At 47.0% G+C, this 16,613-nt stretch overlaps 1 protein-coding gene across 7 annotated transcripts in view; it reads left to right on the forward strand.

Moving 5' to 3' along the window:
* Positions 1-16,613, forward strand: part of LOC138754984 (disks large homolog 4) — a 264,622-nt gene that overhangs the window by 231,626 nt on the left and 16,383 nt on the right. For all 7 annotated transcript variants that reach the window (XM_069920090.1, XM_069920091.1, XM_069920092.1 and 4 more), the window contains 7 exons: positions 967-1,081; positions 1,723-1,899; positions 3,832-3,874; positions 6,390-6,423; positions 9,328-9,378; positions 10,706-10,807; positions 11,759-11,931. In XM_069920090.1, coding sequence (XP_069776191.1) covers positions 967-1,081; positions 1,723-1,899; positions 3,832-3,874; positions 6,390-6,423; positions 9,328-9,378; positions 10,706-10,807; positions 11,759-11,931 — 695 coding nt within the window. The remainder of the gene's footprint in view (positions 1-966; positions 1,082-1,722; positions 1,900-3,831; positions 3,875-6,389; positions 6,424-9,327; positions 9,379-10,705; positions 10,808-11,758; positions 11,932-16,613) is intronic.

A 16,613-nucleotide genomic window follows, 5' to 3' on the forward strand; every position in this document is an offset into this window, starting at 1 on the left:
ATCTTTTGATGAGATTCTCCCTCATTCTCCTAAGTTGCAATGAGTGCAGGCCAAGATTTGTCAAACACCCCTCATAAAACCCTTTCATTCCAGAATCATTCTCGTGAAACCTCCTTTGAACCCTTTCCAATGTCCCTTCTTAAATGAGGAGCCCACAACTGCTCACATTACTCCAAGAGAGATCTCACCAGTGCCTGCTCTTATAATCTTTTCTTCTTGAAATGAATGCAAGCATTGCATTTGCCTGCTTTTACCACCGACTCAACATGCAATTTTACCTTCAACTCCCAGGTCCCTTAGCATCTGAGAATTTTCAATATCCTCCCAATTTAAAAAACAGTCTGCCTGTTTATTCTTTTCTAACAAAATGCATGACCGTACACTTTCCGACATGGTGTTTTATTTGCCACTTCTCTGCCCATTTTCCTAATCTTTCTAAGTCCTTTGCAGCCTCTGTGTCCCCTCTACACTACCTGCTCCTCGACTTACCTTCACATCATCCATAAACTTGGTCACAAACCCATTCATTCCATAATCCAAATCATTAATATACAACATAAAATGAAATGGCCCTTGTGGAATACCACTAGCAACTGGCAGTCAGTCCGAATATGACCCAGGTATTCCAACTCTGCTTCCTGCCAGTTAGCCAGTGTTATACCCACGTGAGTATGTTTCCATTATTACCATGCACTCTTTTCTTGTTAAGTGGCCTCATGTGCAGCACCGTGTCAAAGCCCTTCTGAGGATCCAAATACATATCCACTGCATTGTCCTTATCCAGCTGGCATGGATTCCAAATCCTCTATCACCAAATGCAGACAATCTGAAATTCCTGTTTTTGGGAGATGCTTGTTCTCCAATCTCAGCCTTGTTGATGGAATGAGGGCAGTAAAATGTGCGGGAGAATCACGAACCAGAGCCCCTGACTGTGGGTTGTGTTCATGGATCCTTCCTCCCCAACAGAGTACAGTCGCTTTGAGGCTAAGATTCACGACCTCCGGGAGCAGTTAATGAACAGCAGCATCGGATCAGGCACAAGCTCCCTGCGCAGTAACCACAAACGAGTCTTTTACATCAGGTGAGCATCTCCAATTGATCTCGCTCCACAGGCAGTGTGCTCAATTCTCTCCTACCTCCCTCCTCTCCCCTACTTTCCTCCATACCCTCTCCTCACCTACACCTCCCCTCTCATACTTCCCTCCTCCCCTTTCCTCTATCCCCTCTCATACCTCCCTCCTCTCCCCTCCTCCTGTCCCTTTCCCTTATCTCCTGTCTCATACTTCCCTCCTCCATTCCTCTGTCCCTTCTCCCCATCTTCACCTCTCCTCCCCTCCTCTCTCCCCCTTTTCCCTCTCTACCTCCCCTCCCACACCTCCACTCCCCTCTCCTCTTCCCTCCTCTCCCCACCTATTGTCACGTCCCTCTCTCCTTTCCCCCAGCCTCACCTATCTTCATCCATACCATCCCCTCCCCATCCTACCCCTCCTCTCAGTTATGGTACATTCCCACCCGTCCCCTAGCCGCTTCCCTCCTCTCCACTCCCATACATCCCCTCCCTTCCCCAACGCACCCCACCCCACCCCTCCTCTCCTCTCCCCTTTCTTTGTTTTCCTCTCTCCTCCCCTCCAGAATGGGACTTACCTGGGACTGGTATGATGTGAACAGCAGTGAACTTCAACCCTGACTCTATGCTAACTCTGTCCTACCCATTCTGTCTAGAGCTCTCTTCGATTACGATAAGACCAAGGACTGTGGGTTCCTCAGCCAGGCCCTCAGCTTCCGCTTCGGAGACATCCTACATGTCATCGATGCCTCGGATGAGGAATGGTGGCAGGCACGGAAGGTGCACTCGGATGGGGAGAGCGAGGAGATTGGATTTATCCCCAGCAAGAGGAGGTAGGCAGGTCGGGATCGGGGACAGAGAGAGCAGAGGGCAGCTGGGTCTAATCCCATCCTCAAGAGTGATGGTGGAGTAGTGGGAGCTAATCCTTCCCTCAGGAATGGTGGGTCAGGAGATAACCCCGACCCAATATCATCCTCAGAGGGTCAGGGGGTTCTACCTGAGTGCCACTGGAGAGTCCTGACTGGCCAACTGGTAGAACTTGGAGGTGAAGGTCTCTGAGCTGTTGGGGCACTGATTGGGTCTCCTCCACCTAATTTTGAACCAGGGCAGGGCACTGGTCATCAAGCAGCTGGTAACCTTGATGCTGTGGTAGCAGATGGTCAACCTGGTCCCACCCACAGTTTTTGTTGCCACAACCCAGAAGAAGTTAGTGGACTTATGCGGAAACAGGAGGCACTTGGTCTTGGCTGCACTCTTGAGTCAAGGAGGGTGGTCAGTCACTGGTGTGTGTCTGGACCCAGCTGGCAGCCCTCTATCTCAGGACACTGCAGAGATACATGTTCATCAATTACCCTCGACAATCGCATTATCTGGCCACCTACTTCCTTCGCTGGGGACGCTGCGGCACATGGCTCTCAGTAGCGAAACTCAGTTGTGCCAACCTGGTGAAGCTGCCTGCGTTTTACCGGGAGTTGATCGGGGTCTGGGACATGGTGTCTGCTGGAGAAAATGATACCTGTCCTGCAGCGATGGATGTCAGTGGGGGGGAGGGCGGTTTTCGGGGGGTGGAGCAGTCCCGGCTGTGCTGAATGTGGTTTTACTTCCCGGTAGTGAGGGGAGGGGGTCCCCAGTGCAGGTCATTGTATGCAGAAGTCCTCCCCTTTATATTGGAGACCTGGGGTGGAGAGCGCTGCACTGAGCAGTGCCGTGTAACCGCTTCCTGAGTCAGTTCACCAGCACCCCATCTGCCTATCACTTCTGCGGCTGGGAGGAGACGGTGTACCACATCTTTGTGGAGTGCGTGAGGCTGCAGCCACTCTTTGCCTATCTTAAGGGGCTGCTTCTCAAATTCTGGTTGCACTGCAGCCCCGGTGCAGAGGAGTGGGGTCCGGGCATTCAGTGGATCTCCTTGTAGCCTTGCCATTTGGGTTGGGAAAACTGGCCATTCACGGGTCGAGGGTGTGGGGCAAGCTGCCTCCCCCTCTTTCGGGGTTACATCCGGGCCCATGCAATGTTGGAGCAGGAACATGCAGTATCTGAGGGGAAGGTGACCAAGTTCGGGGAATGGTGGATCCTCAGGAGATCACGTGTATGGTTGATGTTGAAATTTGTATTTAATTTGACGTGTAATGCTGTGTAATCAAGATGGTAGCAATGAATGCTTCTTGCACTTTTTAGTTGTAGCGCTGTACGTGTTTTGTGTCTTCTAATGTTGTTCTTTTGTATAAAGTTTGTATGTTGGTTTAAAAAAAAGGGCAGTGAGGGAGCTCAGCACTGTGGGAGGGGCAGTGAGGGGGGATCTCATGGTCGGAGGGACAGGGAGGGAGTGGCCCACTGTGGGAGGGACAGTGAGGGGGCATCTCATGGTCGGAGGGGCAGGGAGGGAGTGACCCACTGTGGGAGGGACAGTGAGGGAGCATCTCATGGTCGAGGGGCAGGGAGAGAGTGGCCCACTGTGGGAGGGACAGTGAGGAAGCATCTCATGGTCGGAGGGGCAGGGAGGGAGTGTCCCACTGTGGGGGGGCAGTGAGGGGGCATCTCGTGGTCGGAGGGGTAGGGAGGGAGTGTCCCACTGTGGGAGGGACAGTGAGGGAGTATTGTGCCATGGGAGGGGTGTTTGATGGGTTTGTGCCGTGGGAGGAGTGTGTGATGGGGGTACTGTGGAGTGGGAGGGGCAATGAGGGGTACTGCACTATCCATCCTTCTTTGCCTCCCTCTGTCAGTGATATTTTGGACTGACCCTTGTTTTAATCTTGTCCTTGCAGGGTTGAGAGGAAGGAGTGGCCAAGACTAAAGGGCAAGGATCGGGTAAGAGAGTGCTGTGCTGAGGGGTGGGCCACAGTCAGTGGTCGCTGGGGTATGGTGTTCTCCCAACTCAGTAACCTGGGGCAGGTTAAAGCCCACTGACAGTGTGGGAGAATTTTGGTGATGCCAGTCTCGTTTGCCAAATCCCAGTGGTCAGCGGTGATATTTACTTCATTAATATGTTAGCAGCAGGCTTGGTTGTGTCCCACCTCTGGCCTCAGTGCCTGCCCCCAGCGGAGCCTTCTCCACCCCAAGGCCTGGTTGTCACGTTTAGTCTGATGTGCCTCACACAGTGGGGCTGCCGAGGGACAGCGAGCTCAGTACGACATCCCAGTGCAGTGAGTAGGAGCATGCTGTGCACATATCAGCACAGGACGATCACACTTCAGCTGTGAGGCTCATGGACTGCAGAAGTGGTGCTGGGACCCCGACCCTCTGCACAGGTTCCTGTATCCACCGTCTTACACTGCAGAGGAGGAGATGACCCGGCCTTACACAGAGTCCTTTCCCATATGCATCATATGCACTTACCTAAATCCAGTGTGAAGTTCCCGTCGAGTCATGGGGTTGGGGTTGGGTAATTCAGATTTCAGATTCAGATTTATTGTCCGAGTGTACATGCATAACATCATATACAACCCCGAGATTCTTTTGCCTGCAGCCAGGCAGAATTAGCACTTACTGGTAGGGCAAAAAAAATCTGTACTTAAAGTCCACAAGTAAAGAACTGATTGCAATACAGAAAAAAAATCAATAAAGTGCAAAAGTAAGAGTCCTTAAATGGGTCCCTGATTGAGTTTGTCATTGAGGAGTCTGATGGTAGAGGGGAGCAACTGTTCCTGAACCTGGTGGTGCAAGTCTCGTGGCACCGAGACTTCTTTCCTGTTCTCGATGGAGGGGAGGGTTTTACCTGTGATGTCATGAGCAGGGCTTTACGCTAAGGGGTATTGGTGTCCTTATACCAGACCGTGATGCAGTCGGTCAGCGCCCTTTCCACCAGACATTTGTAGAAATTTGCCAGGGTTTCTGTCATACCAAACCAGCGCAAACTCCTGAGGAAGTCGAGGCGCTGACGTGCTTTCTTCACGATGCCATTGGTGTGTTGGGACCAGGAAAGATCCTCTGAGATAGTGACTCCCAAGAACTTAAAATCTGCTCATTCTCATCCCCTAATGATTCTCTCCATACCCACTGTCAATTGTGCCCTGGACCGTCTGGGTGGCAGAAACAGAGCAAGGCCACCCAGAACCTTCTTACTTCATTAAAATAGAACACATACTACATCCATATAACTTAAAGCACAAAAAATAATATCACACAACCTACAAACATCGGAAATCCCACAAAATGCTCTGCACCATCTAAACTCCCCCCACAGCTTTTACCCATAACTTCATTGCCTGTTGAACTCCCTGGCCCTCTCCCTCTCTGAACACCGCTCTGTCCCTGTAGTGATCAGACCAGTCTCCACATAAATTCTCTCTTCTCCCACCCCCCCCCCCACCATTTTAAAATAAAATAATCACAGATGGACTCAAGCTGCGGCCTTTGAGATTGAACAAGGAATGCTGGACACACTCAGCAGGTCAAGCAGCACGTGTGGACAGAGGAATAGGACCAGCTGGTAGTTCCTTCACCACAGTATGGTGTAGGTATCCCTGCAAGATCATTCGTTTATCGACCAATTTTACCGGTACAACCCAAGGAAATGGCACTCTTCAATCCACAGTGTAAACACACACAGACAAGTACAGAATTTGTATGCAGTTAAACTTCTGTTATCCAGAATACAAGTAACCAGCAAAAAAAAAGCAGAAAATAAATAAGTAAAAAATACGCAAGTTTAGGGTTTTTTTTTGCTGGTTGCTTGAATTCCAGATAGCAGGGATTTTATTTTATCTTGTCAACTCTCCACATAATCTCCTTTGCACATCTATGCGCTGGGGTCAATTTACAGGGGCCAACAGGAACAGAGCACCTGGGAAAACCCACAGGGTCACAAGGAGAAGGTGGCCACTCTTCGCTGTCCCTGGAATCAGCACTGGAGCGGCGGGACAGCAGCTCTGTTTTTGTAGACATACAGCACGAATACAGGCCCTTTCAGCCCACGAGCCCGTGCCGTCCAATTTACAACCAAATGACCTACCACACCGTGCATTTTTTTTTGAAAGGTGGGAGGAAACTGCAGAAACAAGCAAACTCCTTACAGACAGTGCCGGATTCGAACCCTGTAACAGCGTTGTTCTAACCTCTATGCTAACCATACTGCCCTTATCTGCAGTGCTCACGTGCCGCCCACTTCATATGCCCTTGGTACAGATCTGGTTATAAATTCCAGAGAACGGTGATCACAGCAGATGAGAGGGCAGGGCACGGGATGGATTTCAAGGACAGCAGGAATGGTGTTCTGAGACTGGCTTGTGGGAAGGTGGACACCCCTGGGTGCTGTGGCAGAGCCAGGGTTGTTGAGAGGTTATCTCTGTGATCGCTGCTAACCAACTTTCTGCTTCCTTTGAAGGAAATGCCAGGTGTTGGGGATGGAGCTTTGCAAGGTGAGATTTGCCATTATATTAATTGAGAAAGTCCTATCATTAAGATATGATTTGAACCAGTTCAGGGACATTGACACCGACCCCATACTAGAGATGGTCTGTTAAAATAGCGTGATCCACAGTATCAAACACTGCACAAAACACATACTATATCCATATAACATTACACTTTTAGTATGGCCGACTCTGTGCTATGGTGGGCCTTATAACCTGACTGAAATCTTTCCAAACTGTTGGCTAAGAACAACTTTTTCAAGGAATGGAAATTTAGAAACTGGTCCGTAATTTTGGATGTGGTGGGGTCTAAGTTGGGATTTTTCAGGAGGGATTGGAACACAGCACACTTGAAACAAATTGGAACAGTACCAGTAGCCAGGGAGCTGTTAACAATAGAGAGGACGTTAGAACTGACTATGTCGAAAACATCCTTCAGGAGGGATAATATTGATGGGACAGGTTGTAGCTTTCATGGAGGACACAATCTTTCTAAGGCTGGATAGTGTGATGGGGCTAAAACGGTCCAGGTTAGATGAACAGAACTGTGGTATAGTTAGGTTGTGTGACCGGGTGGGTGGGGGGGAGGGGGTGGGGTGAAGGAATGTTTTTACAGATGCTCTCAGCTTTGTTTATGAAGAATATTTTGGTAAGAAAGGTCTCAGAGTTGGTATTGGGTGCAGGACTGATGACTGAGTTGATGGGTACTGATGGGAGTTGCTGGAAATTAAGTTGGCAAAATATTTTATAACCAAATACCCATTTACGGAGCAGAAACAAACCATGTTGGCCCTTTGAATCCGCACCAGTTCACTAGCTCAAACCTCCTGCTCACTGCCAATAACCCTCCAACCCCCTCACCTCCATGTACACATCCAACCTTCTCTTAAATGACAGAAGGGACCCTGCCGCAACTATCTCATTCGGAAGATCATTCCATTCTGTCACCTCTCGCTGAGTGAAAAAGCATCCTCTAATATTACTCCTAAAGTGTTGCCCCCTTACCCTTAACTCATGGCCTCTTGTTCCAAACTTCCCTGCCCTCAGGGGAAAGAGTCTATTTATGTCTAGTCTATCTATTCCTTTCATAATTTTAAATTCCTCTATCAAGTCCCCTCTCAGTTCTCTACGTTCCAATGAATAAAGTCCCAGTCTCCTTAATCTCCCTGTAATCCAGATGCTGTAAGCCAGTCAACATTTTTTTTTAACCTTCTCTGCACGCTCTCCACCTTATCTATATCCTTTCTATAATTTGGAGACCAGAACTGAACACAATACTCCAAACTAGGCCTCACCAATGCCTTAAACAGCTGCAGCATCACCTCCCAGCTCCTATACTCTATACTATGATTTATGAAGGCCAGCATAACCATATGCCTTCTTAACCATCCTGTCTACATGGGAATTCTGTACCATAACCCCCAGGTCCCTTTGCTACTCTGCATTCCTCAATTCCCTCCCCTTAACTGCATATGTCCTGTTCTGGTTATTTTTACCAAAATGCAACACCTCACACTTGTCTACATTGAATTCCATCTGCCATCTTTCAGCCCACTCTTCCAAACAAATCAAATCCTTCTGTAATCCAAGAAAATCTACCTCACTATCCACCACTCCCCCTATTTTTGTATCATCTGCATATTTGCTTACCCAGTTAACCACACCCTCCTCTAAATCATTAATATAAATGATAAACAACAAGGGACCCAGCACCGATCCCCGAGGAACTCCACTTGTCACAGGCTTCCAACCTGATAGACAGTTGTCCACCATGACTCTCTGCTGTCTATCTCCCAGCCACCTCTGAACCCATGTCACAATCTCTCTACTAATTCCTAGTGACTGAACCTTCCTTATTAACCTTCCATGCGGAACCTTATCAAAAGCCTTACTAAAATCCAAATAGATCACATCCACTGCTCTACCTTCATCCATCTTTTTTGTCACTTGCTCAAAAAACTCCACAAGGGTCGTCAAACATGATTTTCCTTTTACAAACCCATCCTGGGTGCCCCTAATCAATCCCTGCCTATCCAGCTATGCATATATACTATCTCGAAGAATACCCTCCATAACCTTCCCACCACCGAAGTCAAACTTACTGGCCGATAATTACTTGGCCTACACCTACTGCCTTTTTTGAACCATGGAACAATATTTGAAACCCTCCAATCTTGTGGTACCACCCCCTCCTCCAGTGATCTTTGAAAAATCACTGTCAGTGCCCCCGCTATTTGTTCCCTGACCTCCCTTAAAGTCCTGGGAAAAATCCCATCAAGACCAGGAGACATCCACCTTAATTGACCCTAGAAGCTCCAAAACTCTCACTTTACTAATCCCTATCCTTTCCATAACTAAACCCTTTGCCTCTCTTATCTCTTATCTGCAGGTTGTTTTTCAAAATTTCGAGGGAAATTTGTAGTTTATCCCACTTCCACTTTCATTTGGCTATCCTGCACTCTGTCCTTAGGGGCTTTTGTGGAATTATTAAGCCAAGGCGCAGTCTTAACCTTGGGGTTTTTTCACTTGAAGTGGGGCTACAGTGTTCAGAAGAACAGATGGTATTAAATAGGAAAGTAAGATGTCCTCTGGTGTTTGCAATTCATGCCCAGGGAAAAAGGTACTGACTGCCCACCCTATCAATGCCTCTCAGAATCTTGTAGTCCTCTATTAAGTCACTTCTCATCCTTCTTCACTCCAAGGAGAAAAGGACCACCTCTGCTAACCTTGCCTCATTAGACACGATCTCCAATCCAGGCAACATCCTAGTAAATCTCCTCTGCATCCTCTCTGTAACTTCCACATCCTTCCTATAATGAGGTCAGATGCTGCATTACTTTGTGCTGTTTCTGTACGCGGATCTGGTCAGTGAGTGTGGCAGCCTCCGTGACCATATCACCTTGTCCACAGGCAGCCGTGATGACCGGGTGTTGAGCTATGAGTCTGTTCTCCAGATGGAAGGTGAGTTTAACACTCCAGGCTCAGCAGTATTCCATAGTCCATCTCAAAAATGTGTGAGGGAGCATCACACTGTGGGAGGGGAGAGATTTGAGAAAGCACCACACTGGGAAAGGGGAGATGTGAGGGAGCTCCACACAGTGGGAGGGGTGAGCGAAGGAGCACCCCATTGTGGGAAGGGCGGTGTGAGGGAGCTCCACACTGTGGGATGGGGGAGGTGAGGGAACTCCATGCTGTGGGACAGGTGGTGAGAGGGAGCTCCACACTGTGAGAGGTGCAGTGAGGGAACTCCATGCTGTGGGACAGGCAGTAAGGGAGCCCCATTCTGTGGGATGAAGTGTTTTTCTTGATAAGTTGCCCTGTGTGTAGAGTGCGTCGAAAGAACCAAAGACTTGTTGATCCAAACCAAGGCTTTTATTAACTAAAAGAATGGAGCATATCACAAGTAGTTCGACCAGTCCAGAATGACCTGATCTGGCTAGGAGCAATCCTTTAAGACCTGCCAATAGGTGTGGCTACACTCTCAGCCAATCACAGTCATCCTACACTTCTTCTTTGGCTTGGCTTCGCGGACGAAGATTTATGGAGGGGTAAATGTCCACGTCAGCTGCAGGCTCGTTTGTGGCTGACAAGTCCGATGCGGGACAGGCAGACACGGTTGCAGCGGTTGCAGGGGAAAATTGGTTGGTTGGGGTTGGGTGTTGGGTTTTTCCTCCTTTGCCTTTTGTCAGTGAGGTGGGCTCTGTGGTCTTCTTCAAAGGAGGTTGCTGCCCGCCAAACTGTGAGGCGCCAAGATGCACGGTTTGAGGCGATATCAGCCCACTGGCGGTGGTCAATGTGGCAGGCACCAAGAGATTTCTTTACGCAGTCCTTGTACCTCTTCTTTGGTGCACCTCTGTCACGGTGGCCAGTGGAGAGCTCGCCATATAACACGATCTTGGGAAGGCGATGGTCCTCCATTCTGGAGACGTGACCCACCCAGCGCAGCTGGATCTTCAGCAGCGTGGACTCGATGCTGTCGACCTCTGCCATCTCGAGTACTTCGACGTTAGGGATGACTCTGCATGCCAAACTGCATCCTACACTACAATCTGTACATATACACATTGGTGATAGAATCTGTACTATCACACTGTATAGATCGCTCTCCCTCCAGGTCCAGGTTTGAATTATAAGCGGGGCCTAGACTTTATCTCTATCCTTTGTAGGAAAACTTTGTTGTGTAATTACACGCAGTGAGCTCACCTCAAGCAGGCAGTGGAGCTGGCATGAGGGAGGGTGTTCTGAGAACGTGAATGGCCCTGGAGAATTGATTCTCTTTGTTTTGCAGTGCACTACGCCCGTCCAATTATTATTCTGGGTCCCACCAAGGACAGGGTAAACGATGACCTGCTGTCCGAATTTCCTGACAAGTTTGGATCCTGCGTTCCACGTGAGTTTGCCTGATGCTGTCATCTCTTGGTAAACGCTTGTTTGGGCTCCCAATTAATCACTTCTTGTTCTGGCTCCATCCTAATGGTCCTCCAATGGCATGGAGTCTTGCTTTGTAAACCCCAAGACTGGGGAAGAGCAGATTCAAGCAAATTGGCCCCCAGATTTGGGAGTGTTTTCACAGTGAGTTGGAGGTGGATTCAGACAGAAACCTCCCTCTGACAGAGTTAGGAAACAATCTAATTAATCAGCCATCTGTTGTGTGTATGAAACTGGTTCGACGGGTCCCAAGGGCAACGAATCTGAACACAGACTGGTTGAACAGCAGTTTTTTATTTACATGCGCAGGGGAGTCACAGCTGGTAAAAGACACACAAACACAGTAGAAACCTATACAATCAAGTTATAACATACGATACCCACCACCTCTTATATTTCTAGCAGGCATGGCTCTGATCTAAACCAAACTAGGGACAGTAATTTCTAGACAAATACTACAGCTCCCAACCCTTTGACTGCGCACAGCTTAACGGCTCTCCAGCGTCTCCCATGGTTCCCAACCTGGAGTAGAGCTACGGTTCATCCCAGAAGAAAAAAGGCAGACGGTGGGCTTTTTCGTGCCATCAGCAGAAGGGTCCGGCCCAGGTATCGATGAGGCAATTAAAGGGGCCAACGACCAGGTCTAAGTTGACAGCAGGGCTTGAATTTGATTGGCAGGTGAGGTAACTTCTGACTAGATTCTTGACAGAGAGGCCACATGGCCCTCCACAATCTACCCTACACTATCTCAGAGTGAAACTAGCATCTCCCAAACATAGCAGTATTATCTTTAAACTGTGGAATGCAGTGAGTGGAAGAGAGTTACAAAGGGAGAGCTCCAGTGTTGAGTGATGGCAAAATCTTAGGGCAAAACCGGGGGATGGAAACCAACTCAGTCTATGTTGCTTCACAGACACGACCCGGACGAAGCGGGACTATGAGGTGGATGGGCGGGACTATCACTTTGTGGCATCTCGTGAGCAAATGGAGAAGGACATCCAGAGCCACAGGTTCATCGAGGCAGGCCAGTACAATACACACCTGTACGGGACCAGCGTGCAGTCGGTACGGGAGGTGGCGGAGCAGGTAATCACGTTAAGTACTGGGGGGGGTATGGAAGTGGGTGTGGAGTGTGGAATGCAATGATGTAAAAACACAATGGTGGAGAAACTCAGCTGGTTAAACAGTGTACTTTATATAGCAGAGATAAAAAGTGGCACAGTTGGGGAGGTGGTTAGCGCAACGCCTTTACAGCGCTAGCGATTGGGACTGGGGTTTGAATCCTGCGCTGTCTGCAAGGAGTTTGTACATTCTCCCCATGTCTGCGTGGGTTTTCCCTGGGGGCTCCAGTTTCCTCCCGTTGTTTGAAACGTATTGGGGGGGTGTAGGTTAATTGGGTGTAAATTGGGTGGCACAGACTTGTGGACTGAAATAGACCATGCTCTAAGTCTAAATAACTCCTAGACAGGCACATGGATGAAAGAAAAATAAGAGGGTTATGAGGTAGAACGGGTTTCGTGATTTGTGCCAACAGTTTGACTGAGGGTCCAGTTTCTATATTTGCTGATGACATAAAACTGGATGAGAAGGAGGGGATGTAGAGAGGCTTCAAACCAAGGGAGTGGGTGAGAAGGTGCCAGGATTGGACCTTGGGATCCAAATCCACTTTCAAGGTGGCCATGCAGGTTGATAGGGTAGTTAAGAAGGCTTATGGTATGCTGTACTTCATTAGTCAGGGCATTGAGTTCAAGAGACAAGAGGTAATGTTGCATCTCTAAAACTCTGGTGAGACCACACTTGGAATATTGTGTTCAGTTCTGGTCACCTCATTACAGGAAAGATGTGGACTTTTAGAGAGGGTGTAGAGGAGATTTATCAGGATGTTGCCTGGATTGGAGAATGTGTCTTATGAGGCCAGGTTAGCAGGCTTCTCTCTTTTAGCAAAAAGAATGAGAGGTGACTTAATAGATGTATACAAGATAATGAAAGGCATAGACAGGATGGTCAGTCACCACCCTTTTCCCAGTGTGACAGCAGCAAATACCAGAGGACATCTGCATAAGATGAGGGGAGGCAAGTTTAAGGGAGATGTAAGGGTAAGTTTTTTTTAATTTAAACAGAGAGGAGTAGACTCCTGGAATGCATTGCCGGGAGTGGTGGAGGAGGCTGGTGCAATAGTGACATTTAAAAGATTCTTAGACAGGAACACGGATGCAAGTAAAATGAGTGAGAGGTAGGGAAGGTTTAGATTGTTGAGTAAGTCAGCACAACACTGTGGGCCAAAGGGCCTGTACTGAGCTGTAATGTTCTTCATCATCTATAGCATTAGGAACACCCTTTGGCCCAAGGTGACCAGCTACTCAAGTGCGCTGACCCCATTTCCCAGCACTCAGTCCATCCCTTCTCTGCCTCACTGATTCGGGTGCTTGACCAGATGTTTTTTTTTTTAACTATATCTGCTTCCAGCAGCCCCTCAGGCAGGTCCTTCTGGATTCTAACCCCTCCCACACACCACCTTCTCAGCCTCCTCCTCCCCTTAAATATCTTGTCTTGGAGACCTCAGCTATGGTAAAACACTTCTTGCTAACTCTGCCTTGCCAGCAGATAGATCAGGGGACCCGTGTGGCTACAGGAGCACTGAAGGTGAATCCACGGACACTCAGAAGGGACTCTCATTCTCTTATTGTTAGGGGCACTGGGAAATCCTAATGGTGACTCTTTGACTTAAAGGAAATTTCATTTAATATTTATGACATGACAATAAAATAATTTTATGCACCTCTATCCTCCTTAGCTCCAAGAGTAGCCAACCCTGTCTCTCCTCATATTTGTGACAATCCACCCCAGGCAACATCAGGCACCTGCCTGCTTTTTGCTCATACCTAGACAAAGGGCTCAGGCATGAAATATTGGTTATCCATCTTTATCTCCTATGGGCACTGCAAAACTGGCTGAGCTCTTCCAGCATTTCTGTGCTTTTACTACAATCACAGCATCTGCAGATTTTGGTGTTTCACAGGATCCAGCGCAGTCCCCTCCAGTCACATCCCTTCTAGTGTAGTGACCAGAATTGCAAGCAGTACAATACAAGTACAGTACCCCTTATCCGAATACCCAAAGTCAGAAAAGATCTGAAATCCAAAACTTTTTTCGTCCATGGTCCAATAAGGAAATATGTAATAGAGTTCAGAAATCCCGATCGGAGAGCAAGATGTAGTGGACGTAGGTAGTGCATTATTAAGTGTAGATTTTTCAATATATGTCTACTTTAGTTAATTTGTGCATATGTAAATATTTGTATTGTAATGTGAATGCATGTATCTTTAAGTCTGAGTGAATGAGTGCATTCTTTAAATGGTGTTCCAAAATCCGAAACATTTCTGGTCCCATGCATTTCAGATAAGGGGTACTCGACCTGTTCTCCAGCTATCATCTCCCTGCTCGAATATTTTGTGTCCTGGCTAATGAACAAAGGCATTCCTTACTCCTTCACCACCTTATCTGCCTGTGCTGCAACCTCAAGAGATCCTTGGAACCTATACACGGTCACTCTGTTCCCCTGTATTCCCTGGGCCCTTAAGATTATTGTGTGAACCTTTGCTTTAGAAAGTTATATCAAGATGTATTTGGCTGCTTTATCCTCATGAATGCAGAGGTTTATCTATTCATCAATACTTCCTGGTGCCTTTCTTCCTTATCTTAACCACACAACCTCTCTCTCCCACCCCTCCCCCACTTATCAGAGTGAGGCAGGATTAGGAATGGGTAAACCTTCCACCATCAGGCTCCTCAACCACAAATCAGAGACTAATTTTTAAAATTTTCTCTGTACTGCAGTTTGTTTACATTTGCTACCTGTTTGCAGTTCTTAATTTGTTTACATCTATATGCTGTGTAGTTTTTTTTTGCACTACCAATTAGTGGTAATTCTGCCGCGCCCGCAGGAAAAAGGAATCTCAGGGTTGTATGTGACATCACATATGTACTCCGACAATAAATCTGAAATCTAAACACAGCAACTCGATCCAGCTTGAAGACTGATGGATGTATGAATAACTGGTGCAGATATACAGACGTCATTAGGATTGTTCCATATAGAGAAGATCATAGTTCCCATTAGTTATGTGCACGGTTGGTTAATTATTGTATTTAACTAGTTAGTGAAGAACATGCCACATTTTTATATTCTGTGCATTACAGGTTATTGACTGACTAGTTACTAAAGTACATTACCAGTTATTAATAGCATGTATGTAACTGAAACCAGGAACTAGTTGGAGTAATATTCAGCTGCAGATATTAAGAGCAAAGGCCAGTTACTAAAGTAAAATCTCTAGTATCTGGCACGGGGATTGCACATACCGGATATACAAATTTTCTGGTTGCCTGAGACTCCCTCTGACAATACCGAACTAATACACCTGCATTAAGAATAAACAGTTCGGAGGAGTCACGTGATGGAGTAGTGGCCGGACGATGAACTCCAGCCCTCTCCAGAAAAGTCGGAAAAAAACAAAGGAAAACACAAAGGCACAAAAATAAAAATTAAAGAAAAGTGAGTTTAAAGGTGGAAAGAAGATGGCGACAAAAAAAGAAAAATCGAAATCAACGGTAAGAAGAGAGGAAGAGAAGACAACGGAAGAAGAAGGAGAAGGCCTTACCTGTTCGAAGAGGCCCGCGGTGGAGAGAGAAACCCGCTCCCTCAGGTCGGTAGAAAGTGGACTACAAAAATGGCTCGCTGAGCCGAGTAAAAGTGCGCTGCGCATGCAAAAAAACACACCGATGGGAGGGGTGACCAGCTGGGGAGTCGATCTCCACAGCCGGCAACGACAGCTGCAGAACACCTGCAGCAAGAAGAGACCACAGAAAACAATGAAAACAAGAAAGAAGAGAAGGAAAGGGCAACAAAGAAACAACAGATGGCCAACCCAGAGGAAGAAGAAGAGGAAGAATACAGTGAAATAGATGAAGGGAAAGGCAAGGTAAAGGATATACTTTCTCTTGTTAGAGGATACATGGAGTCATTTAAAGAATGGCAAACACAGGAATTCAATGATTTAAGAAGAAGAATAAACAACACAGAAGAGAAAGTGAATAAAATAGATATGACCTTAACAGAAATGGGGAAAAAAATGGACAAGATGGAAGAACGGGCAGTAGCAGCAGAAATGGAGGTAGAAGACTTAAAAAAGAAATTGGAGGAATCTAATAAAAAAACTAAAGAGACACAAGAACTACTAGCTCAAAAAATAGATATAATGGAAAATTATAACAGAAGAAATAACATAAAGATAGTGGGCCTTAAGGAAGATGAAGAAGGCAAGAATATGAGGGAGTTTATAAAAGAGTGGATCCCTAAGACCCTAGGATGTCCAGAACTACAGCAAGAAATGGAAATAGAAAGGGCACATAGAGCATTGGCCTCTAAACCACAACAAAAACCAAGATCTATTGTAGTAAAATTCCTAAGATATACTACAAAAGGTTCTGGAGAAGACAATGAAAAAAGTAAGAGAGGGCAACAAACCACTGGATTATAAAGGGCAAAAAAATCTTCATTTATCCAGATATAAGTTTTGAACTCCTAAAGAAGAGAAAAGAGTTCAATACAGCAAAGGCGATTTTATGGAAGAAAGGGTATAAATTTATACTGAAGCATCCTGCGGTATTGAAAATATTTATTCCAGGACAACAAAACAGACTATTCTCGGATCCAGAAGAAGCACGAAAATTTGCAGAACAATTACAAAAATAGACTGAGGGATGAA

Source organism: Narcine bancroftii, chromosome 2 (genome assembly GCF_036971445.1).
Source record: "Narcine bancroftii isolate sNarBan1 chromosome 2, sNarBan1.hap1, whole genome shotgun sequence".
NCBI classification, from domain to species: domain Eukaryota; kingdom Metazoa; phylum Chordata; class Chondrichthyes; order Torpediniformes; family Narcinidae; genus Narcine; species Narcine bancroftii.